Genomic DNA, 26,874 nt, shown 5'->3' with positions numbered 1-26,874 from the left:
GATTCTGTGAAAGATGAGTTAAATCAGGAAGATAAACCCCTAGTGATGCACAAAGGAATTGCAGACATATTAGAAAATAATTAAAATGTGACTCTGCCTTTTCCAAACTTCAACACATTCCAACCTTGTGAGGAGATTTGCTCATTGCTCCCTGCAATGCAACTACTACAGGCAACCAGGTCCTCGAATTTTTTGCACCCAGACAGAGACCTCCCTAATTTCAGAATGCTCACTTCCACAAAGGAGAAGAGTAGCTAAGGTTTAATTGGCACTCAACAAAATACACTCTCCAATTGAGAAATAGCAAGGTTGTTTCAAGAATATCTGAATCAAACTTTCCAGTAGAACCAGTAAATTAGAAAGTCAGCAGTTTCCCCTATAGGCTTTTGAACAGGAATGAAGTGTCTAATTGCAATTAGAGTATTTGGAAATTTCCCCTGCTTTTCTTAGTTCTTCTGAAGTATGTGTAGCAGTTTCTATGACTGCTCTGAAATAGTCTTATACTTTGTGAAGTTCTCTGACACCCTTGAAGCAAAGGTATAAAGTCATCTTAAAGGAACATGTAAAAGGTGTTCAAACCAAAACCAAAGGTGTGTCCAACACCTTTGGTTTTGAAACTCCATCCCTCTCTTTTACCAAGTATTGTTCTATCAGTTTTGTGTAGGCTTTCATTCTAGAAATAGCCATTGGAATCAGAAGTCCTGAGTCTCAGGGCTGGTTCCACTATCATATTTTTGCATTTGTCTTAGGATGGATCCACAGACCCCACAAGACTCAAAAGGCATTTCTAATTTTTGCAGAGCACCCAGTAACCACTTTCAAGACTGGATGATTCGTCATCTTTGTGCAAAGTAGCTTGGCATTAAGTAAGATTAATTTCAGCTCCTGAAGCTGTGATGCCTGGCCCTTTTTGTCTGGGCTTGCCTCAGATCTCAGCAAAATGTTATATTTCAGAACTGTATCTAGTGCATGCCTTGGACAGGGTATGTGAAGAAAAGCAGGAGGCTCCTTTCTCCCAGTATGTATTGCTGTGCCAAGACTTTAGCACAAGAGTGAGCACAAAAAGAGAACAGGTGATGATGATTCTCTGGTTTCTGCACTACCATAACACAGGAGAAGGTGACATTTTACAGTCAAGCAAAAAGACATTCTTTTTACCCACAGAGCACAGTGATGCCGTGGCACTCATTGCTTTGGGAAGTTGTGGATGATGAAAATTGTTGTGGGTTCAAAAAGTCAGTAGACAAACTCAGAGGAGGAAAATATGAGTAAATACAGAGACACCACTTCTGGCTCAGGAAGCAAGTGAGCTGCAGTTTGTCAGAGGCCAGGAAAGGACAGTGGGAATGTGTCCCTTTATGCTTGCCCTGTCCTTGAGTTCATCTCTAAACATCTGCTACTGTTTGGCCACTGTCCGAAGCAGAGCCTGGACTCTGCTCTGAGCAGTAAAACTGTCATGGTCATGGTGAAATCACCCAACTGTGAGGAGACAGAGACCAAGGAGAACAGAGAAAGGGGGTTGTGGCTCAGATAAGTGACTGCAGGGCTGGACAGGGCCAGCAAGTTCTGTCTGGAAAAAAAATGGCTTCAGTGGGATAAACCACGGACACCCACCTCCTTTAAAGTACCTATACTTTGTAAAATCAGGGCTTGTACAGATGGCTCTTGATTTCCTAGGGCCCAAATTACACTGTGTTTTCTAGGGAGCTTTGTAGTTCTCTGAAGAAGGAGAACAAGCCCTGTAGGGTAAACAAAGGTACCTAACACTGCCCAAGAGAGCCACCTATAGCTAGGCACGGTCCTGATGTTTTTCTGTGCTCCTCTTGACTCAGTTTTCAGACTCAGAGATGTGGAGAAAACAAATGTTGCATATACAATTTAGAAATAAAGCAAAGCAGCAGGCAAGTTCAGGAGCCAAATGATTGCACAGTGACCTTGAGATTTGTGCTCCATGACTTAAGGAGGTTAATAATGCTACAGAAAAATCTTACTAGAGGAAAAACAAGCTCTTTTTTTGGCTTATAATCCATGCTTTAAAAATAGTACTGCAAAGCAAAAGAACTAACTTCCAAATGGAAAGTTATTCCTGTGCCATAGCCTAAGAGGATCTTTTACAAGAGACTTGGAGAATTTAAGAAAAACGTCTTTTTTCAAGCCTCCAGTTAAACCCAAGAACAAAGGACATTTTAGGAAGGAAAAATAGTGATTAATAAAATAATGGTTCCTGCCCAGGAGTGGGAATAATTTAATATGTCAGTGATGATCTTCCATTGAATTATCCTTTGAAGAGCAGAAGCAATAAATTACCATTTTAAAGAAGTGAGCCCTCGTCACACAAGTTATGTCAATGGAGTTTCAGTTGAGGGTTCCCTCTTTCCCCTGTGGCCCACCATGCCAAAACACAGATGTCAGTAGCATTCAGCCACCATGGCTGGCTGCATTCTGCACCTTCACTGTAAGGGAAACCAAAGGGTGTCCCTTCTCTCCTCCATCCCTACAGAGGCTTTGACGTGGCCATGGGTAATTCACAGAACATGCCTTTGAAGAGCTTGCCAGAGACACCCTTGGAGCTGCACCCAGCTGAATAATTTCTCTGTTCTGCAAATGAGGGCGAAATGATGAGGGAGACTAAAAGGGCAAGAACAGAAACCTGTTTGGGGTGTTTGTTTGTTTATCAGAGCATTCCACTGAAAATTCAGGGGGTTAACAGACATACTTGAAGCAAATTTGAGATTATAGTCAAATACGGTACAATAAAAAAGGGTTTGAATAGAGCAGAGGAGTAGGGACAGGAGAGAAAACAGCAGCACAGCACAGAGCTGAGCGCTTCTCTCAGAATCCGAGCTCCTTTGGAAGCAGCGTGAGCTCCATCCAGAGAGCCAGGTGAGAACTGCACGTGAAGGCAGAGCCACCTCGACCTCTTAGAAACCTTTTCTGTGAGATTGCCTTTTAGATGGTCTGGTTTAAATTCATCTTTCGATCACAGAAAGAAAGGAATGGAAGGAGGAGAGAGGTAAATTATTAGATGTTATCTCATGATATTGTTTTGTTACAAAAGGAATGTCAAACCTTAACTCCAAACTATACAACAGCTGAAGAGATTATTCTCAGATATCAAGGCTGCAAGACAATTGTTCCCTGTGTCACATGGAGTAGTAGATTTGATCCTTTTAACATCAAATTAGTAGCGTCCCCTCTGAGTAACATAAAACAACAGGACAGACACAAAGAGTCACAGATGGAGTGAATAGATAGAGCTGACAAGCTGCCTAAAGCAAAATTTACCAATAGTCTCTACCAGAGGGTCCTTTGTAAGTCCTTTGGAGGTCGATGGTTCCTTTGATTGCAAAGCGTCAGGCTGACAGCAAGGTTTACAAATTTGGCCTCAGCCAAGCACAAAAGAAAGGAGGGCATCAGTCAGAAAACAGGAAGCAGTGAGTATCTGAATCACAGAGAGGATTTGCAATTAATTCTCTTTCAAACCTGCCATGTCCTTTACATTACAATGTTGTCATCTAAAGATACAATCACCACAAGACTCTCTATGCTCATTGTCCAGACACCAAGATCCCATACTGACCCTCTTCTTCTTTCAGGAAATGAGTAAAAAAATTGTTAATAACCCAAATATGCCTGGAATTAAAGAAAAACTAAAGGAAATGAAACAGATCACATGGAGCGGGCACAGTAAACAAAACCACCATCAGGTTTCTGCAGTTAATTTCTTTTCAGAGCATTTGAACATTTCAAAAATGAAATGTGATTAAAAATACAGAGGATGAGCAAAATAACTGAATCAGTCATTTCCATGTAAGATACAGTTCTGCCATGGAACTTAGGGCAGAACCTGCAATCTGCACTGCTACAAGGGACAATGTGACATTTACTGATGAAAACATAAATGACCAAAGTATCCTTTACCTAACTAATAGCATCCTTTCTTTACTTAATTGATAGAATACAATTAGAACATTTTGGTTGGAAGGAAGAACATCTTGTCCAACAGCCAGACCACCTCAGGGTGACCAGAAGTTAAAGCTCAAGGTTAAGGGCATTGTCCAAATTCTTCTTAAACACAGGTTTGGGCCAACAACCACCTCTCCAGGAAGTCTATTCCAGTGGTTGACCACCCACTTGGTAAAAATAAGATTCCTAATGTCCAGTACAACCACTCCTGATAAAGTAGCTTTGAAATGTCCAAACTGGGTGCAGCACTTGCTGTCACTGGACCCCAGGGAGATGAGATCTGCACCTCCCTCTCCACTTCCCCACTTCAGGAAGATGTAGAGGTGGCCCCTCAGCCTCCTTTTCTTCAAACCAGACAGCCCCCAAGCCCCCAGCTCTTTCCCTGCACCCTCTCTCTCCCAATTTATACTTGGTTCCTGGTGTTTCTCCATCCTGGGTGCAGAGTCCAGCATGTGGATGACATTTATTGACAAAGAAATGCAACTTTTACAGATCTCTACATTAGAGTAATAGTGGGGTTTTTTTAACCAACCAATCTCCCTCATAAAATTCATGCTTGTCTGTGCTGCTTTATTAAAGCCTAAGTATTGAAAAAGTAACAGCAGAAAGTGCTAGGCTCATGAGATTTAATTAGAACAGTGTAACAGATTTTGAAGGTTCTGCTGTATTATGAAACTTAGATTTCCCCTGTGAATTATCTGACCCTACATGTAATGAATCTATTTCTTGAATTAAAAACATGCTCATCCAAGAGTTCCAGGACAAACAGAAGATCTATCATTAACAATAAGTAATATTTAATAAACATACACTCCATGCCTGGAAATCTACCAAATGTCTCTCTAGGCTCTTTCCTTCCAGCAAGCAGCTATTTCTGAACTTAAACTTGTAGACGTAAGTCGTATCACGTAATTGTTGCTGCAGTATCTAAGGCATTACATAACACTCGTGTCTTACAAGTTTGACTTTGTTCCTATGTCAGCAAGCTATGAAATGGTTTTTCAGTTCAGTGAGAATGATTTTGAACCATTGGCTATACATTTCATAGTACTATGGCTTGTAGTATTATTTTTGTTGTACTTATGGAATTTAGTTTGTTATGCATTTTTCAGCCCAGACTCACCCTCCTAAATTCAGAACCTCCAATGACATGTCTAAATTGGGAGCAAAGTGCCATGTGCTTCCAAAATCTGTCAACAGAGGGAAACAGCCATCTCTACCTACCAGAGATCTAGCCTACCTTCTGATGAATATCCTCCTTAAAATGGGAAAGGGAGAGCTTTTTTTAGGAGTTCATTGGGTTTTGGCAATGTTTGTATTATTTCCCTGCTGAAAGGTAGGTAGCAAATTTTGAACACAGTACCTAAGCATGTTGTTATATAGAAATATCTTTATTAAGGAAATCATTACAAAATAATCCTGCTCTTATTTTGCATCAATTTTAACAAATATCTAAATTACAGATTATTATATTTCTAATGGTACTTCTAGCAAAAAAAAAAGTGTAACAGACAGGAAGAAGTCATAACTGCAGCCCATTTACCACCAGGTTAGCAGGAAAAAATGTCATTTCACTATTGTTCTCTTGTTATTGAGTTTATTGGTGCATTTATGCAGCTCTATTTCATTTGCACATATATGAATAGCACTGCTTTATAAAATGTAAATGGACTGCACATGGAATTTAAATCTTTCCAATGATAAAATTCCTCAACAGCCTTTTCATTAGAATTACTAAAAATTTTGAAGTCCGTGTTTGCTTTTAAATTAAAACACTGCTATTTTTATTCAAGTACAGAGAGCAGGAACAGTTCAGCTGCACTTGCCTGTCAGTTTATTCAAAGAGGGTGCTTACTAATTCACTGATATCCCATTGCCTCGGTAAATAAGGACACAGACCTACACAACACCCTCCACTTGTCTTTTTATACACCCCCTCCAATTGCTGCTCTAGGGGCAGGGCTCTGCATCTGGACAATCTTCTTTTCCACTCGTCACATGCTGCAAATGTGGAAACAAGGTGAAAAGGAGGTTTTGAGTACATCCTCCAGCCTTCACCTTTGCCTCCTGCATTTTATTGTGACTTTATCTGAAAGCAATCAGGACCACTAATGCCATCCTTGATTATAACACTTCATAACTGGCATTATTCTGCCAGGAAATGGATGTTCAGCTGGGATCACCATTATGCTCTCAAAAGACAGCTCTCAAGTTAGACCTCCCTCCACAGCATAGGAAAAACTGTGAAACCTGAATTATTCTCATATCCCCTTCTAGGCTAGATCCTCCCTCTTCACAGCAAATACTCTTGGCTGTCACAGGTGTTTCAGGCACTGTTTTCTGTCTGTAGATTGCTGTGTCCCTGGGATTCCAGTCAAGGTGAAGACTTTGTCAAGAAAAGCCAATTCTGAAATAAGCTCATAGTCTACATCAGCCAGAGCCAGATAGGGAAAGGTGGATGCAAGGAAAGAAGAACAAGGTAACAAAAATAACTTCAGCAGAGAAGCAGGAGCTCAGATGGCTCCACATCCAGAAAAACAAAGGTGTCCCTTCACAAAGAAAATGATCAGTAACTGGAACTGCAAATACAGTGCATGGCATACTGTTATCACTCAAGTCAAATCTTTATCATAGCAGGATTTTATTTATACAACATTTATATTTATTACCTTCTCATGAGCTTTTCTTTTTGTTTCAGAGTCCATCCAGTCGTTCTCCTTTTCTAACATGTCAATAAAAGCCCAGCGAATTCCTTCAGTCAATTCCTCCATCTGCAAAATATTTAGTAAATCCCTCCCCAGTAAAATATATCAAGGCAGAATAATTGTAACGAAAGTTTTGGTGTGTATAGGAGTGATAGATTTGTTCAGACTACAAATAATTGCAAATCAGATGGTATCTGCTCTCCTTTCTTGAAGGCTAATTTCTGATTTCTCCAGTAGTAACACGCTTCTTCTGAAGGCAAGTTTTTTCCATCTTCTTTCCCTTCTGGCATCACACACCCTGTTCATTGCTGATCATTTCATGTCATATTTGTGAGAATACGCATCTTGAGATGATAAAAAACACTGAGAGATTTGCAGTCCTTTGGGGAGATTTCTGTGCCTTAGGTTCTAGATCACTGGCCCATGCAGAAGGAGTCAGCTGAAAGGCATTTGCACAAAAAAAGCCTTTTCTGCAGAATGCCTGTGGCCTGGTTTGGTTTATGTGAGACTGAGACACGCCTTATTAATACTGGCAAAGAACTGAATTTGGGCTGACAGCATCATGATCCAAATACAAAGCAGTATCCAAATATTTAGCCTGTATTTAGCTGCATTTGTGAAGCATTGCTACCCTTTACTTACAGCAGGGAGGGAGACCCTGGCTCACACCACTGAGCAGCCTTAGCTGCTTCTGTGGTCCTGGACCATAAATGACAGCTTGGATCTGGGCAAAACTGGGAAAGCCCACAACCACTTCACCTCAGCTGCTTCTTCAGACACCCCTGCAAAGCCAAGACCGCATCTCAAGCAAGTAAATAATAATAATAATAATAGGACTGATCAGTGAGCATGCACACTAAGAAAACCCTGAAATGACAAAACCCAAGAAATATAATGGCTAAGATATGCATTATATGAGTCTAAAGAGCTCTCATTCCTATGGATCTGTCTGGTAGCCCGGAAGTGTATGCAACCTGCTGTCTATTTATGTCAGCAGATGAACCCCACAACAAATAGCCCTGGGAATGCTGTGAGAGTGAGGCAATGAGAGGGATCCAGCCACTGCCTGAGTCCTTTAGCACAAACCAGAGTTGAGACAGCACAAGACATGACAGATACCCATTAGATGAAGACTTATCGGAACTTTGTGTTATCAGTTATGTTACATTTGAAAATAATTAAAATGTCAAGCAGCAGAGATATGTATAATCTTATTCTATAAATCTAATAGATCTGAAATGTCATTAAAAGCAGGGACTAAACCCTCAAAAGTAACATTTCTTTTAGCTAAATTGTCATTAATGTATCAGACAAACATTTTAATGTGGAACTGTCCTTTATTTGTGGTGAAGTGAGAAAAAATGTAGCAAAGTTCCTTGGATTATTCATTTTTTCCCTACCCTTTTCAAAAAACATTTTCTCATTTTTAGAGGCAATATATGGGTCAATGAGAGCAGGTCTAGCATTAACTATGACTAGAGAGTAAACATTCACAGTAAACTGCATCCCAGGAAATAGGGTAACTTAAAGATATTGATGACAGAGCACTGACTCAATTAACTTTGTTCACTAATGAGGTGAACTCCCTGTATTTGGAGGTTACAAGTTCAAACTCAAGCTCTGCAGCTGGGCCCTGGTGTATACTTAAGCTTTCTGCAGCAGCTGTAGCTGCAGGGGGCAGGGGCAGAAACCTATTCCTGCTATCAAAGTTATTACTGAAACTGCTCAGGCGTAACTGTAAAAAACACTGCAGGCACTCTGAGTTAGAAGCAGTGCTATATTTAGACACAAATAATGTCTTTCTTGATAAAAGAAGTATCTAAGGTATGAAACATCAATCACAAAACACGGGGGGGGGGGGGGGGGGGGGAAGAATCCATATTATCCGTAAGTCAGGATTTGCTTATCATAGACAGATATATGCCATAAGCCAGAAAAAAAAAAAAAAAAGAAAAAAACCTGTACAAATAAGAGTGCTTTACTCACATGCATGCTTACTGCTTAAGAAAGAGAAATAGAACTAAAAACCACTGAAATGAAAATGATAACACCACAAATTATTAACTTGAAAAGTACACTTCGAAATGAAATGCAACGAATTTCATCCGTATGTAATTTTATCTCCATGGGTTTTTCATTTTAAGACTGAATGTTGTGACCTACACTATGAATTTTATATGCATTTCTCACTATTGGTGCTACTGCAAATTCAGACTTCATAATTTTCCAAAGCTTTGGTCTAAAAGGAATGTGCATACTAAGAAACATTCTAATTAACTTGCATTTCAAGAGAAACTCTGCTCTATCTGCTTCTCATAATTTTTCCTCACACATGCAAATATGAAAAGTGTCCATCCCCTCCATATAGTGTACATTTCTTATACTCCTACTCTTCCCACTTATCTGTGCAGGAGTACATACTGCATATGCCTGGCATATTTTTGCCACAAAATGGCCAAATAGCACATTACAAACTGGATGTTTTTCCAAGGAGATGGAAAAACTGGATCTCAGAGAGGAAAGTCCAGCTGAAGGCAAATATGAAAAGAAATGCAGAACCTGAGAGGGAAACAGATGACAAAGATGTGGACAAGTCAAATAAGCATGTGCTTTCTAAAATGGGATCCTTCCCTGTGAAAGCAGTCCAAGGGGATAAAGTCAAAGGGGAAAACTCAGGCTACTGAGCCAGGGCAGTGCAGGGCTTCCACAGAGCTGCTGCTCCCAGCACAGGGTCCCATCTCATGTCTCCTCAATGGCTGTGCCTCTCCTGCATGGAGAGCTAAGTTCATGACTAAATCAGTCAATTTAAAACTGATTACTGGTGGAAAATCAATGGCTGTAAAAGCAGATATTGGAAAACTTTATAAGAAAAGCATGGACTGAAAATAAGTCATAAATTATTGTGAAGGGTAATTAATTATTTGAATATTGAAAATTTCAGAATGAGGATGAACATTTCTCTAGACTCAAAGGTATGGAAGAATATTTCCTTCCACTGTACAGCAGGAAAAATTTGAATCCCAGATATAAACTCTCACTATGTGACTCAGCTTCCCTTAATTTGGGCCAGATACCAGTCACATGCTTTTTGCTCAGATTACACAGACTGCTACTGTGTAGCAGTCACAGTTTTCAAAAAGCAATCCTAAAGCAGAGAAATCTCGACCAATTTTTTGATTAGTCAGTGAAAACTTTACCATAATAAATTATATTAGCAATACCAAACTATTTCTCATCAATACCACTCACTCTGGTCCTGCACAGCTGGGCTGTCATTATTTACATAAACTAACAGTGTTCAAACTGTTTTTGAACTGACTGCTTATTTGTCTGTAAGACTGCAGATGGAAAGAAGGGGCAGTGCCCAGGTGGGCAGAAAGTTAACACTTCAAATTAATTCCATTTTCTCATAGTGTTTTTAAATTAAATAAAAACATTTTCAAAAATCTTATATCTTTTAAAACTTTGTTCTAACATCAGAGGCAATTTGTAAGGATGAAACCACTAACTGAAAATTTGCAGACAGAGACTGCAGAGGACTCACCATCTCTTTCTTGTCTTCTTTAAAATGGGCTTTCACAAACATCTTACCCACAACGTAGGGGAGGGCATTTTCTACAAGGTCCACACATTTATCCCACTGGGGCAGCAAAGTTGTAGTCCCATGGATCACCTGTTGACAGAGGCAAGTATTAGGCCATAATATCATGCTGTTTAAGAAGAATCTACACGGGGTACACACCAAAGCATATTTGTCAAAAAGCCACCAAAAGGAAAAACAATGATACTCTACAGTCATTCCTATTTTCATCCAATGCTATGACAAATATTTTGAACACCACAAAATACCTGTAAGATTTTAAACTTCAGAACAGTACAATGGTAGCAGTGATTTAGAGGGACTAGGCTTTGAGAATTAGTGCTTACTTTGGACTAATCTTGGTATTCTTTCTGTGTGAGAGACAATTTCCTCTAGAAAAACCCTGCTGTGAGATATCTTCTGAAAACGTTTCCCTCTCCTCTGACAAGGTGAGAAGCCTAGGAAGATTGTCCTCATCAAAATTGGGTTAGTCCTTATGAAACAGCTCCTGCAGAGCCCTCCATCGCCAAGAACTAATGACATCTAACACAGATGGGTACAGGTTCACATCTTCTTGTCATTTACCTGTCCAACTACTTTTAAGGCAGTTTGTGTAAAATAGTAAAATTACTTTCAGTTCCTTTCCCAAATGGAGCATTTTCAGGAGAAAAGAGGTTTAAATCTTCAAGAACACTTAATATGTTTGTCTCCCCCCAAAAAAATTTAAAAATCACTCTATGTTGCAGCAGAAAGAGATTGGTAGAACAACTTGCATGCTTTACTAAAGGAATGGTATTAAATCCATACTTTCAGGCTCTGATGATGTCACCATAAATGAGCTTCAAAAGAAACAGTCAAGAATGGTCAACACAACAAAGAACAAAGTAAAACAGAACTCAAGAACATTTGCTGCCTTGTTTTCTGTTTCTCCCAGGAGCAATCTTATTACTGTGGCTGCTTACCTAGCTAACATTACATTGCTCATCAAGATGTAGTTTGAGTAAATAAATCCTGCACACAAGATAGAAGATGAGCTCATATGCACAATAAACAGTGCTGATTTAAGAAACTTCTGTTATTTTCATTGTTCAAAGTGTTCCCTTCCCACTTAAGCAACTTCTTAAGCTTTTCCACTGAGAAGAAGCACAATTCCAGTCTGGCAGCCAACACCTGACAGCAGTGTAAGGGCAGACTATAGTCAGCATCAGACCAGAGCAAGTGGGATAGAGATTCTGGCCTCTCACAGATTATAAAAGACTTTTAAGCACCAATTTTGCAGTTTCTGAGCCCTTTCTTTTTTCCCATTATTCTCCTCCTTTGAACACAAGATTAAATGTCCAGCAAAATTAAGGGTTTGGATTTGTCTTTTTCCAATAGGAAAATATTTCATTGGAAAATTCCAGAGCAGCTTAACCCTCAGCTATTGAAGGTGAGATATTTTGGTAGTTCAAAGATTGATTTTCCCTATCATATTGTCTGTAATTAGGCATCATCAATGACTCACACTTAAATACAGCAGTGAATTGCATTTCCAAGTGCTTTTTATTAATACTCTGTATGCAGTAATAGATTTTCGATGGCAAAGAGTACATTGCTTCTAAAAAGAACCCCTATTAGTCAAACCAATAAAAAATAAGGTGTTTTTTTCTAAACAAAGCCAAATTTGACAATTAACTCCTTTTCCAAATTCTTCAACCTTTATACATAACACAACGAAACACTCAAAAAAAGATAAGAACAAAAGAGGAGAAAAATTTCTCTCTAGGGTCAGAGTAAACCTGCAATGGAGCTTTTTCCTGGTACAGGGGAAAGAAGGGAACTATGGTATTAGTCATCAGAGCTTGAAATTCCTTCCAAAAGCTGTGAGTATGCATCAGCCATAGAAATAGTCAGGAGACAGAGCTGACTTTTAGACTGTGGCATACTATTATTACAACATAATAATTATCATTATTTTGAGGGAGGCTTGACTGTAAGGAGGATGTAAAGGCAGCACAGGCTGTGAGACCAATAAAAATAGAGCTGAGAAGAATAGATTATATCCCACAGCTGGTTTATTGATATTTATGTCACAACAGCCAACAGGAACTCCCTCAAATGGTCCTCCTAATATTAATGTACCACTCTAAAACACAGTACTTCAGGTAGTAACAGTGGCTATAAATAGCAGGTTTCAAGCCCTCCCAGCCAATTCAGAGCTTCATGACACAATTAACCAACCTCTTCCCCAGGTGCCATTGCACATTTACAAGGCCTCAAAGTGCCACTGCAGAGGAGCTGCTGATAGTTGCTGGTGTGGGTACTCAAAGCACTTTCTCTAGAGTCAGCAGGTTTGTTCTATTTCTAAACCTGAAGTTTTTTTAAAGTCTCATCATGCATTTTTCTTTCTCCTTGCAAAGATTTTAAGGTCCTGGTGCCAAGATCTCTACACATAAGGTATAAAAGCCACCAACAGAAAGTGAGAAACTGGAGAAAAAAAAAGTCTGCTTATGATGGTTGAGGCTAACTGAATTAATGAAACAATGAATGTATAAAATACATCCTTTTCTTAATGGCCACTGATTTATCTCATGGTCATATCTTTTTAGTAGTAATTCAATGTTTTATTCTCTTACCTGACAGAGGGGTTGGTCGTTCTTTTTTATGATCCTAAAGTGCCACTAGTTCTCCATCCTCTGACTAGACAAATCTTACTCAACAATAGACTAGTGCAATGCCTTGGACTCCATTCCTCATGTCCTTTCTATTGACCTGTGAAATCTACACCCATTTACATGGCCAGAATTGTTTAACTTATTCATCAGTGACTTGCAGGAAGGGGCAGAGGCCTCCTCAGTGAGCTCCCTGCAGACCCAGAGCTGGCAGGAGTGGCCAATACCCCCAGAGCTGGGCAGCCCTTCAGAAGGGCCTGACAGGCTGGAGAGAGGGGCAGAGGAATGGTCTGGGATTCAGACAAGGCAAATGCAGGGCCCTGCACTGGGGAAGGACCAGCCCAGGCAGCAGCACAGGCTGGGGGTGCCCTGCTGGAAAGCAGCTCTGCAGAGAAGGGCCTGGGGTCCCATGGACAATGAGCTGTCCATGAGCCAGCAGCGCCCTGGGGCCGAGAGGGCCGATGGATCCTGGGGTGCATTAGGGACAGCAGGGCAGGGAGGTGATCCTGCCCCTCCACCCAGCCCAGTGAGGCCTGTCTGCAGGGCTGGGTCCAGCTCTGGGCTCCTCAGCACAAGACAGAGATTTCTGGAGCAGGTCCAGTGAAGGGAAACAAGGATGAAGAGACTGGAACATCTCTTTTATGAGGAAAGTCTGAGGGAGCTGGGCCTGCTCAGCCTTGAGAAGAGACAACTGAGGGAAGCTCATCACTGTTTAAAAGTATCTGCAGGGGAGCTGCCAAGAGGATGGAGCCTTTTGGAGGCTCTTTTCTGTGATGCTGAGCAATAGGACCAGAGGCAGAAATTGATGCACAGGAAGTTCCACCTGAACATGAGGAAGAATTTCCTCCTTCTGCAGGGAACAAGCACTGGCACAGATTGCCCAGAGAGAGTTTGGAATCTCCTTCACTGGAGATGTTCAAGAACCACCTGGGTACAATCCTGTGTCTTGTGCTCTGGGATGGCCCTGCTTGAGCAGGGAGGGAGGTTGGACCAGATGACCCCACTCTGGTCCCTTCCAATCTGACCCATTCTGTAATTCTATGACAGCCTTGATGAGATTATTAATAAGCACTGAATCACTTTGAATTTGATTTCTCTCTAAGCTTCTATGTCCCAGAGATGTGATAGCAGCCAGTTACCATATTAAAATGCACAGTACCCAAAGCTTAATGTTTTCTTTCAGGATTTTTTCTGCCATTATATAACTCAATGTAACTCAGTATTATGCTACAGACTGGCTGATAGCCAGCATCAATGTATTTTTCCTGACTAGCAAGAAATGTCCCAGGAGGGAACACCTACAAACTTGTCACTGTGGTTCTGACAGCCAATTTCTCATATTTTACATTAAGAAAATAGCATCTTTAACAAGACTATTTTGAATATGATCTCAGAAGTACAAGAGGCTGCCTTTCCTATGTAGTTTCCATCAAGATATTGGAGATTATTGCTAGGTATGTGATCAACTCAGAACTATTCCAGTATTCCTCAAAGCAAAACAGTATAGATTATTTAGTCACCTGCACGGCTCACCAGGGAGGACAGAACCCCCACACCTCCTGCACCATGCCAGCCACCTGTTGTCCGCCAATTTTCATAATGGCAAACAATGTTCAGCATCCAAAGAAGCTGAGACACAAGACCAAGCACCATTCAGTTTCAGTTTCATCCTTGGTTTACTTAAGGAGCCCTCACACTGCCCACACAATTACCAAGGTGGATTTCTATTCAGGGTTCACTGAATCAAATGTATGTGTTTTACTTAGATGCCCATATTACTGAACAGATAATTGGTTCTGCTCTCACAGCTTCTGGCACTTTTCTGGTTCTTCTGCAACCCCAAGCTGGAAGGCACCTGATCATTTTCTCTGTGGAAATGACTGGGTATCCTTGTGCTTGAGCTCCTGTAATGGCATTAGAGCATGGGAGAGTGCTGAGAAAGCTTTAAAAAAGTAAAATCCTAGACTTCTGGTTTAGTACAGCTGTATTCACAAATGGGCAAACAGTAGTTTTCAAAAAGTATAGATTTTGGTCAAAAGGGTTTGGCCTGAATGTCACAGCCCACATAACCTAATTCAAGTTTCTGCCAAGGAAGACTAAGTTTTTTAAAGGGGAGGTTTCAAAACCTCTCTAACATCATCTAAAAGACTTTTTTTGTTTTAGTGTCATGTAAGTGTCTTAGTGTCAAACACAAAAAATATGTTTATCAATTGCTTTAGAGGGTGTCTTCAAAAATAAAAAAGTTTATTCAAGAAATATATCCAGCATGGAAAACATTTTTTGTTTTGCAAAGGTATAGGCAACTATAAGGGAAACCAACAGTGTCAGCACTAGGACCCTGGTAAATGCTATGAAAGCATAACTTACCCGAGAAAATTCCAGCCACCGATACTGAAAGCGTCTACTGAGGTTAAATAACCTTGAATAAACCATCCTCCATACCAGGTAATTGGCAAGAGTCCTGTTAAATCAGGAATATTTTTTATCAGACATGTAAACACATATGATGTACCACAAAGCACTTACAGATATATTTCCCCAAACATTTTACCCCAATGGTGGAAACTTCACCTTAAAAATTAATGAGTGATGGCCAAATTGATAAATCCCAATTACATGGAAGAATCTGTATGATTGCAGCCATTTAATATATAATTGCCCCATAATAACCATCTGCTAGGGATAATTTATAACAGGTCCATCACATAGTATGTAATTTTTAGGTAATGTTTTATTTCAAAAGGCAGCTTTGATTTTCCTTAGAAGTGGCAAGAACTGTATTATAATAACAGTTGCATCAGAGTTCTATCCAGAGATTAACTGTTTTTTCTTTTGTAGATCAAAGTGAATGTTATCTCCCCTCATTATTAGGGCACATAAATGGTAACAGAACAGATAACAGTCCATCCCATATACACTCTCATTATCTCATATTTGTATCTTTCATTAGAAGTTATCAATATGCTTTGAAAACTTCTACTATTCACAAAGTTATTAAAGTATTACCATTCCTGTTTTGTCAGATGGATAATTGAAATACCAAAAAAGAGAAGTATCAGTAACAAAAATCTTCTGAGAATTGAGGCTGAGAGATCAAGGAAGAGCTTGTTTAAAATTCCCAGGAGATCTGGCATCCATGCCCCTTTTCTAAAACTTTGGGCACCTGACTGGAGGATTTATGCATCCTAGATTGATATCTCTCCATGTTCAGCAGTGGCTGTATGAGCTAAAGGTGCATTCTGAAATACACAATTCAACCTCAAACAGTCTCAAAACAAGTCCAATAATGGCCTACACTTACTATTCTCACCTTCTTTTATACATGACATATTTTTCAAGGACAGTCATTGCTTCAAAGGCAGTCAAATTCAAATTGCTTCATATTCAAATGTTATTTGTTCCCCACTGGGATATACATAACATTTTTGACAGGCCATAGACTTCTCTGTGAATAGAAAAATGGCTCCTATGCGACCAAGGGTGCTATTATGGGCTGTCTGAACAACTCCCCCATCTCTAAAATCCCATTTCTGCAATCTCCCATTGCCATAGGTGTGGGGCAATGCAGCTGTTGCTGCAGTGTCACTCCATTAGAGACACATGACTCAGAGACACTTCCCAAGCAGCTCCCTTCTCTGAATCAGAACAGCTTGGGAACACACTTTGTGGGCATGCTGTCTTGACAGCAGCGTTTGCTTGAGACATAACTTTGGTTTTGCCTCTACCCAGGCTCCAGTCCACCCATACAAAGCCTTCAGCTCAAGATGTGTTGCTGCATCTCTCACACTGGGTATATTCCCTCTTTTAGTACACAGATATATTCTATAGTGCACCTAAATGCCCATAATAATTGTAAAACATATCTGAAAAAGATTTTTTAGCATGTGACATGTACATTTATAAGATGGCACAAGTCACAAAAGCCAAAATAGTGAGCTCTGTTTAGATAATCACACCATTTTAGGATCATTAAAAATTCATTTCAACCTAAGAAATGCCACAAAGTTCAGACTTTTCCCTTAAAAAGTTTCTGACAATGTGGAATTTTCTCACTCAATGACAAGTGAAGCACCCTAGGCTCTCATTGTTTTGGTAAATTACTCAAACTCCAGAAACCTCACAACAATCTGCCTCAGATATTTCAGCAGAGCTGAAGAATACCCAGCTGTATCAACTTCTGCAGCATTTATACAAATCTCACAGATTAAAAGGTTAAAGATCTGCTTCCAGTCAAAAGCCTTGGGTAAAATCCTTAGCTAAATAAATCAATATCATGCACCAATTATGTATTACAATTTGATACTAACTCACAAAACCAAAATCAATTCTGTCTTCTGTGTACTTGTTTTCACACAGCAATGTTTGTCCTTACATTTGAGTTGGGGAACTTCTCTCAAAATGGCAATGAATGAAAGACTGAAATTCATAAAAGGGGTCTCAAAAGGTGACTTATTGAAAGGCAGTAATATCAACAAGGATTCAGAAATGTTTGTGTCAGGTATAAGTAATGAAGGTGAATGACAGTTGCAGGAAATGTAATTAATTGGTGATTGCTTTAATTTGGGAAGGAAAAGGCTGACACATGCTAAAACCAATTATTACTGTCTGATGAGACAGTAATAATTCCAGATTGTAACCACAACAGAATCCACAATGCATTAAACAACAGGGAGGTTCCACTTGAATGCTTATGGATCAGGGGTGGGAAACAGGTGGAAAGGTTGAGGGGGTTTGTTGTGATGTGTTTGAAGCCCAGTGTGATTTCGTTTGTTTTTTAAAACAAAATAAAATATTAATTTATCTGAATTTATTTACCTATTTGGGGAATGAATATTTTACATTTTGGGCTAACTATGCAAACTTCAAATAATTTCATTATCTTCAGTTGGCTTGAAAACTGACACTTTTTGCTGATAAAGTTGCTACAGTGCAGATCTTGGGGTGATTTTCATCCCAGTTTCACAAATAAGTTCACTGAGGCTCAGAGAAGTTAATCTCTACACATCAAGCAAAACTCAGTACCCAAATAAAACATAAAAATTCTCTCTGTTCTTTCAATGAGACCAGACTATTTGTTGTTGTAACCCTTCAGAAGAGTACACTCTATTTTAACTTCCTGCTAAATGCCTGTTGCAGAAAGTGTAGGCTCAGTTTTAACCAGTATGACCCTTATTATGACACACACTCCCAAAGGAAGTGGTAGAGAGATTATTTGCTGGGACAGTTAAAATTATACCAGTATTTACAAATATTTACTAAACCACTTTCTGTCCTGTCTGAGAATAAAGTAGGTTGCTCATGTAAAATTCTGTCAGTTTGCAATATTTTAATCAACAGACATGGTAGCAATTAAAGAGGACAGATTTAATATGAGATAGGTGGAAAAATTAATTGACATTTTAAGAAAAAGATCTCTCACAAATTTTGGATCTGTTTGAAAATTCTATTCAGAATTGAGTCACTAATCAAATTAAAAGTACTGAAAAACTTTTGCCTCTATTGCTAGAGGCACTAATTCAAGGCAAATTATTGTAACTGCTCTGATTTTCCAGACACAGACTAAGATCAGAAAAGAGATTCAGTGCCTCTCTCCAACTCTGAAGAAAATTGCTCATATGCTATATGAATTAGAGCTCTTCTCAATTAACAGTCCCATATTGCAAAGGTATGGGAAGGTAAGACAAGGGAAAAGGGGCCTGCAAGAAAGCTGGAGAGGGACATTTTACAAGGACATACAGTGATAGACAAGGGGGACTGGCTTTAGACTGAAAAAGGACAGATTTATTATCTGTTGGGAGGAAATTCTTTACTGTGAGGGAGATGAGGCACTGAACAAGTTGTCCAGTGAAGCTGTGGATGCCCCATCCCTGGAAGTTCTCAAGGCCAGGCTGCCCTTGCCTTAAGAGTGGGTCAGCACAATGGGGCTCTGAGCAACCCAGCTTAGAGCAAGGGCTCCTGCCTGTGGCAGGGCTGCTGCAACAAGGGTAAACTTGACTTAGCCACAGCAAGTCTAGGGTTGGCAAACCCTGTGCCAGCCACCGCGGTCCCACAGGAGACCCAAATTAACCTCATAACGGCGTGCAGAGTGGTCACATGTTATCCAAGCAGCTAAGATTAAAAAGCAACTGAGCTCTCACAAGCCCAAGATACCAATAAGGCCTCCAAAGTAAAGAAGATCTTAGAACAATGATTAATTGAACTCCATGAAAGCCAGGGCCCAAAATGGGATTAGATACTCCACTATGCCTGGCCCTAAATCTTGATGCTTACCCCGATCCACCTGAGAACTATGAGCACCAACACTTAAAACTCTAAGGACTTGGTAGTGCCCCAAACCCACCTAGAAGAGCCTGTTCTGTAATTGATGATATATAAGGTCCCTTCCAATCCAAACCATTCTATGATTCTATTAAACTAATTATGCATTCTGAGATCTATGAGAATGAAAAAGCTGCTTCTTTCAACAGCTGCAAAGATCTCCAGAAAGGATGGATTTCGAGTATCCTATTTATGGCTCCCATAAAGCACGAGCACACCGGTAACAGGGAAGGGATATAAGCTCCCAGTTAGTGCCAGCACAGTTCTGTCTCCCCCTTCACATGGCACAGCTGTACTGGAGCTCTGCCATGGCTCATTTACATTACAGCTACATACACACTTCTCTTCTTCCTCTAATAGAGATAAACCCCATGAAAATGAATTAGTACACCAAAAAGCTGAAGGAAACCTTGGAGATCTCTTATAAAGGCGTGACTTCAGCGCCTGACATGACTAAGGCTAGCTATCCCCAAGCTGGTAGAAACTCTTGCCGGCTGGTTGTTGAGCTTCTTGGGGAGCTGGCTGTGGAGAGCCCAGCTCCTGGGCTGGAGTCACAGCAGTGCCCTGGCCTGGAGACTCCAGGCTGACCTCTGGACACTGCTGCACCTCTTTCAAGCTCCACTCAATAACTTGATTATATGCAGTTAAGGAAAATTCTGCTAAACTCATGCTACACCATGTCAATGTGCTCTCTTCTAATAATATTGCCCCGTGAATGATTTCACAATTCAAGATTGCTCAGCAGGTTCTCTGAGGGAGAAATTTTTAATACAGAGATTGTGAGTTTGTACAACTTGCCACCTCCACCACAAATTGCTTCTGTATCCAGACTTAATTTTCACTCCATTCTTTCCTCCACCTGAAACAAACTTCATTAAATACTTTACCAGATCACTGGGTAAAATACTGGGGCATGAGCCATCTTTTTGTGACATTTTAAATAGTACCCAGGCTAGCAGGGTGCTCATTCAGGAAGAGGACACACAAAGCACTGGAATAAAAGTATAATTTAGGGATAGCCTTGTAACTGAAAAGAATATGAACTTGATGAAAGTACCTGCTTTTCCTAATGACACTCCATCTCCTGAAATTATGAGAATATAATTACCATGATGAATACTGAAGCAAATCTAAAATTTTGAAATGCTTTTCTAGGAACTTTAGGTCCAGATATTTACAGTAACAAATCAAATTCATGTTGTTTACATTAAATAAATCTTTAAAATGTCATATGGAGAATGACAAATGAGATTACCTAAAAGAAAATATCCTTGTTAGGCTTTCACAGTTCACCCTACAGGGAAATGCTGAGACCTCATTGTTAGGAGTCCACATTGAGATGATTTCCTAATTTTCTCAGGCCAGATAGCAAGGTTACCTCTGGAGCAGACTCTGACATTTTAAGTAATGAACATTATCACCTAATAGATAAACATGGTCTTGGTTATCAGGCCTGGGCTGTTTTGATACATTTTACAAGAATTTGAAGCCTGCTTGGGTTCAGTTTAGCATTATTTGCCATTTCTAACATTTTATGATGCCAATTTCTTAGGATAAGACTGAGCAGAAAATGCCTAAGCCATTAACACCTATAAAATATGCAGTGTGAATAAACTGGAACTGATTTTGCTCACCCTCTCCCCCTGACCTGTGAGGTCAGAAACCTGGTCCTGAGCTTTGCTAAAGACAGGCAGTGCAATTATTTCTGGTCTTACTCCAGCGTCCTTCTGCCACGACACACAGGCTGGCTTAAATTCTCTTGAATACTCAGATTTTCCTTGAATAAGAAACTGATGGAAAAAGTGTCCACATATTTACTCTGTAGTTACAAAATATATTTGCATCTAAATCTATTTTTATGCAGGAAATAACTAATTCTCTGTTATCTTGCTAGATATGCATCCTCTAAATCACACATTTATACCCACTGATGTAACAAACTTTGAGTTAGAAAGCAGGGAGAGCCCAAATAATTTTAAAAACTTTCTTCAATAGATTAATATTGGCAGCAGTAATGCTACTTATCTGAATCTTTTTAAAGAAAGGATATTTGATGATCTGTAGGCAAATCAGTAATTTTTATTTTTCTAATTGTTTGATTTGTGTTCTATTTTTACAGGTACTATGAACTAATGTAAGCATCCCATCACTAGTGATAGAGAGAGACAATATAAGAATAATCTTTGTCCTTTTTTTTCTGAAATACATTTGGCTGTGGCCATACTGTACAATCAGCACAGATTGATATTTGGAGACAACATCTTAACAAAACTTATTTTCAAGTTCAGTAACATGCCTCAGAGACCAAATTATCACAGAAATCCCTTAGATGTCATCAGTAAGGATGTTTCAAGTGGGATGTCACTTTTTCATTACTGCCCAAAGCCATCTTGCTTCCCTGTGCAAAGCACATCTACCATGTTTAATCTGAGCTACCTGCATTTTACAACTGTTCTACAGGTGTAAAGGATTTCACAAGATACAAGACCCTATAAAAGTAAGAGATGCTGAATGCTTCTGGAAAGAGCAGCTTTACTGCAACCTGTGTTAACTATAGAAGAAATGTGTTGAAACTGAAAATTCTCTTGCTGAGCACAGGGTAATATCTAAATCCTCATTCAGACAAATCCAAACAGACTGTTTGCCTAGAGACTTGATTCCAAGAATAGCTGAAACTCATGGGAAAAAAAATAGAAAAAGCATTTGATGTCCCCTTAAAAGTGTGAGTGAAACCATCATAAGATCCTTACTTTTTCCTTTCATTTTCTAGTATCCTGAATAAATCTTTGAAGTATTGGGGAACACGGACAATCACATTTTCTGAAGGACCTATATCTTTAAGCTCAGGATAGAGTTTGGTGTCAATCACCTTCTTGATGTATCCCAGCCAGTCAAACTGCAATGACAAAGAGAAGGCTGGTTAAAGCGGATTATGGAAGAGAGATGATTTATTAACTAAGTTACACCTTTAAAACTAATCATTTCAATGCTTTACTTATTAAAAACTTAGGAACTATTACACTTTGTCATTACATATGTTTTCAATCCTCATTAAAGTTGGAACTATATTTAAGAGAACATACTCTGCAAATGAGCACACACATTGCTAATGATACTTCTTTAACATGCTCTGAACACTAACAACAGTTTTAATTATACAGGTCAGATTAAAAAAAATCTCCCCAACCAACCTGTGGAATCATGGCACTAAGCTCTGATATGTTCATTTTATTGTACATCACCTCACTTGTCCGGTTTTCATATGGAATCATGATCTGGTGAAGAGAAAAAAATGCACAAAACCATCAAACCATAATCTTGCAGGGGCTCTTACATCATTACCATCCTTCATAATCCTGGTGCAGAAATATCTCACCACCTGTTTTCCAAGCATTTATGGCATTAACCTCTGTTTCTGAGGATTGCATTTAAGTGGAAGAAATGGAACATCGTTCCTTTTATGTTTAACTTATTACTGGGAAATTTAATGAGCTGCATGTTGTCTTTGGACTTTAGACTGGTTTAGCTCTGATTATACTAAGGAAAGACATGCTAATACATAAGAGATAAAAGTGCACCTAGAGCATTAATATTTATTCATTCCTTCCTATCGAGTAGAAGCCAAACAGGTCAAATCTGAGATGGGTGCATCTTCATAGCTAGAAGTGCATCTCATGTCTTTGAATGTTTTCTTCCTAGGGATTTACCCCACCTGGGGGAAGAGCCAGATACACACAAGTTTCTCCCCATTTCACCCCATCATCCTGATTTCCATAGCAGGAAACCTGAGTATATAGCCCAGACATGAATAAAGTGTTCCCCAGCCAGGCCTCTCATCTGTGTGACTAGAGGAGATGGATCTCAAGTTCCTCTGCAGCCTCCAAGGATACAGCAAAAGAAATCCTAAATATGAAGCAAGTCCTTTTATAACTGACAAGAAGGACACGCAGACTCCGAGACACCCCTGTGGCTCATAAATGTAAAACAAAGAAAGCACAAGATATAGCTCAAAATTTTCTCAGTGTTCAAGAGAAACAAAAATTCCCAATGGCAATTCCAGCCCTGCTGTAAGGTAAATCCTATACAACAGGCTGCAATGCTGGGCACTCTGAAGGGCAGAGATTGACACCAGACCAACCAGACAGCTGGCACTTCTCCAAACAAAAATCTCCAGTAAGTGTTTATGGTTTTAGAATTGCTCAGCCATAAGGGAAAAAATTACTTTCTTTTCCCTTTCTGCAGATTTCATTTATCTGAAAAATCTTTAAACACTTCTTGAACCAATTTACTCCCTTCCCCTCAAAACCTTCCCTCTAGCTCCAGTGATTCAAACTTAATAAAAAATTCTTCCTTGTACACAACAAGATCTCTGAAAGCATGCCACTCCTTCCTATATCTAAAGTATTCCTGCTGCCTCTTCCTGAGCACAGGAATTCTCCATTGCACATGTTTACTTAGAAAAATGCAGAGGAACCCTGGATACAGTGAAACCTCCAGTGACAAACAGGACTACCTCCATCACAGTAAGATGTTTATATAATCATTCTGTTTATTAAGGTTAATGCAACAATCCATGTTCATTGACTCATGCCTTATATCTGGACAGATGTTAGGAGGATTATTCTTACTAAAAAAACCTGTAAGCAAGCATGGCTTGTTGCATAATGATGTGCATTACTGATGCTGAGGGTTGTTACATGATCCATGTCATCTTACATGGCAGCTTCCCTTACATACTTTGTGGATTAATGCTCTGTAAGACACTTGTTAAGAAAAGCATTAGAGCTACCAGAGCTAAGGATACATCTTCTTATGCCATCAGTGATAAACAGAACAAATATGTACTGCTTTTCAAGTGTGCTGGGTCACAAGGAAGTATTTGTGCATTAGTCCATCTGAGTAACTGAAAATTAATATTTGGCTTGGCTTAGATGTTTAACAAAATTTCATCCCTTTCAGCAGAGATGGAAACACTGATTGGCTACTATTGTGTGGCCCTAACTTCTTTACAAACACCATTAAGAAGCATCCTGTAGACTGCAACAGCAGGGTCCAGATAAAAGACATCTGCTGCATCACCTGTCCTGTGCAACAGGCTTCTCTGCTAACAGGAGACCAGCATTTAACAGGGATAGCTCCTTTTCTTGCCAATATGAAGGAATACTCAACTCAGCTGGCAGTTCTACAGACCAGCATCAAGTCTGTGCCCCTACGTTTTGTGGTTTCCCAGCCACAAAGGGTTGTGACCACTGAGGCCAACCTTTCTCTCCAGTTTTAGTAGAGGCTGAAATGATAATGAACTTGCCATTCCCATGAGTGGGATTCCTGTAGAAGCCACACTGAAACAGAGATATAGAGAAGCAAAAACATTCCTTCAATCTGCAATAATTATGTGGCATAAATTAAACTCCTTGCAAAAATGATACCAAGTAAATGTCAGAACCAAGTACCAGTTTTAAATACACTTAGCTTTACTAAATTCAGTTGATCCCCTAAATTAAAACATCCTCTCTCCTAGACTACTTTATGAAAACACTTCAGGAGCTAAGGGTGGTACTGTTGTAAATACCACCTCTCACCACCAAGACCCAATATCCCACCTAGGTCTTACACTGCTTTTAGACTGTTACACAAAGAATCATCTCAATCTGCTTCTTAAGCAGAGGTGTTGTGCATTCTCAACACAGGTGTATGGCAGGAGCTCAGATTCTACACAGCTTCAAAATTATAGAATCACTTAGGTTGGAAAAGACATGTAAGGTCTTGAGTTATGTCATATTTTTCCAGCTGCCCAGTGGGTACCAGTGAATTGGTGTAGATGCACTTCAGCTGGGATATTGATCTCATCACCTTTTTGGAAGGAGAAGCCCTAACTCCTATGGGACCATCCTCAGGCACTTCCACAGTTTCTAACACATCAACAGCCCCTGTATCTCTGTTGCCATATGGATCTCCATCCCCCACCTCCACTGAGATGGCAGACCAAAGGACCTTGCTAATACACCATCCCTTAAACATTGCCATGCCACCCCCAGGCTTGCCTCTGGTCAGCCTGGCTGACATTGCAATTTAAAACACCAAGGGTATTTGGCTAAAGTTTTTCCCCTGACACAAAATAAAATAAAACTTACAGTTTAACAATTAACTAAGGGAGAAATATTATTCATCCTTTCTTCATCAGGATCTGTTCCTTTCCTTCTGCTTCTAAAATCCCTTTGCTAATGCTGTTAATACAATGACTTTTCATTTCAAGAAAGGATTATATTGGATTACAAACCTCTGCTATTTTAACTTCCAGTTTTAGAACTGATTTCATATCAGATTCAGCTCGGGAAGCATTTGCACCCAGCAGCACTGCTGTATCAACCATGAACTTCAAAAAGGCATCTCGGTACTGTAAAGAAAGACAAAGACTGAAATGTCAACAGGATTTGCTCTTGAGCAGAGTTGCAGCAGCAGACCAGAAATGCCCAGCTATAGGAAGGGTTATATTGCTTTCATGCCTTAGGAACCAAGGTTGTGCTTTCCTTAACTTGAATGCCAAGCAAGTTAAAAAGGAGAAATAACACTGTAAAAATACTGTGCATGACAGAGACAAGTGCTGTGGTTCAGAGAGTACAAGTCTCAGGAAACGCAAATGACAGTTCTGGATTAGACTGACAACTTTCAGCTCTTACAAATGGATAATACAATATGTCAAAGTGTACAGCAGTATTTTAGGCCAACTAATACAGTAACCATCATGAGACAGAAGTACTTGTATACAAGTGCAAGCTTCATTTAGGAAACTTTGCAAGAGTGTCTCATATAAGTGGAGTTTTCTGCTAGATACCCTGCAAAATCCAAATCCAAACAAAGCACAGCCCTTTCTCAGTTTGGAGCTCAACAAAACAAAACCAACAATTAAAAGAGATGAGGGGGAAATGGTGGCTCTATTATCTAGTTGACAATACTTACAGATTTGGCTTCTGTGGTATTTTCTAGGTAATCCTCTCGAGACGATAGAGAGAGGCTTGCTTGATCAAGCTGTTAAAAACAGCACAAAGTAACATTTAACAGGTAAATTCATCAGATTCAAAGACAAACTGACAAGCAGCTTTGGAAGGGTTCATGTTTTTCTGACAATTACAGTAGTTTTGTGCAAATATCTAACATATAAAACACTGCACCAGTCCAAGTTGGACAAGATTTCAAAACAGGAAAATGCTATGCTGTGCTGATGGGTAATTACTGTTATCACATTACTGTGATCTGAGGAGCCTCAGATGACCCCCTGCAATAGCTAAGCCACCTAAAGAAAAGAATCACAGGTGTGATTTAGGTGTTTAAAACAGCTACATCAGTGAGTAGGAAATGCAAAAGGACTGGGTCTACAGGATCAAATCCCTGTTTCTGATGACCATGCATCCATCTTATGTCTATTCCAGGGGTACAAGAGTCAGCTTGGGACCACACCAGTCCAGTGTATGCACCAAATGCCCCTGAGGTGCTGGAGCATGAGAGCTGCTCTCTGTCTGGGAGGCATCATCAGGTTTTTGTGACTGCAACTGAGGTTACACTTGAGCTTCACATAGACCAGCACTGGGGGCTGTATTCAGTCTTTTGAAAAGATGAACTGAAACTGAAGTGGCTACTAGCCAGGATTGCATGCACA

General features: G+C 39.8%; 1 protein-coding gene across 1 annotated transcript in view; it reads right to left on the bottom strand.

Moving 5' to 3' along the window:
- Positions 1-26,874, bottom strand: part of PHEX (phosphate regulating endopeptidase X-linked) — a 98,694-nt gene that overhangs the window by 46,370 nt on the left and 25,450 nt on the right. The window contains exons 6-12 of the mRNA XM_059466715.1: positions 26,178-26,246; positions 25,498-25,614; positions 22,412-22,495; positions 21,971-22,116; positions 15,270-15,363; positions 10,216-10,344; positions 6,636-6,737 (exon numbers count right to left, since the gene is read on the bottom strand). Coding sequence (XP_059322698.1) covers positions 6,636-6,737; positions 10,216-10,344; positions 15,270-15,363; positions 21,971-22,116; positions 22,412-22,495; positions 25,498-25,614; positions 26,178-26,246 — 741 coding nt within the window. The remainder of the gene's footprint in view (positions 1-6,635; positions 6,738-10,215; positions 10,345-15,269; positions 15,364-21,970; positions 22,117-22,411; positions 22,496-25,497; positions 25,615-26,177; positions 26,247-26,874) is intronic.

This window comes from Ammospiza nelsoni, chromosome 2 (assembly GCF_027579445.1).
Source record: "Ammospiza nelsoni isolate bAmmNel1 chromosome 2, bAmmNel1.pri, whole genome shotgun sequence".
NCBI lineage: Eukaryota > Metazoa > Chordata > Aves > Passeriformes > Passerellidae > Ammospiza > Ammospiza nelsoni.
This window is presented reverse-complemented; position numbering and strand designations above follow the sequence as displayed.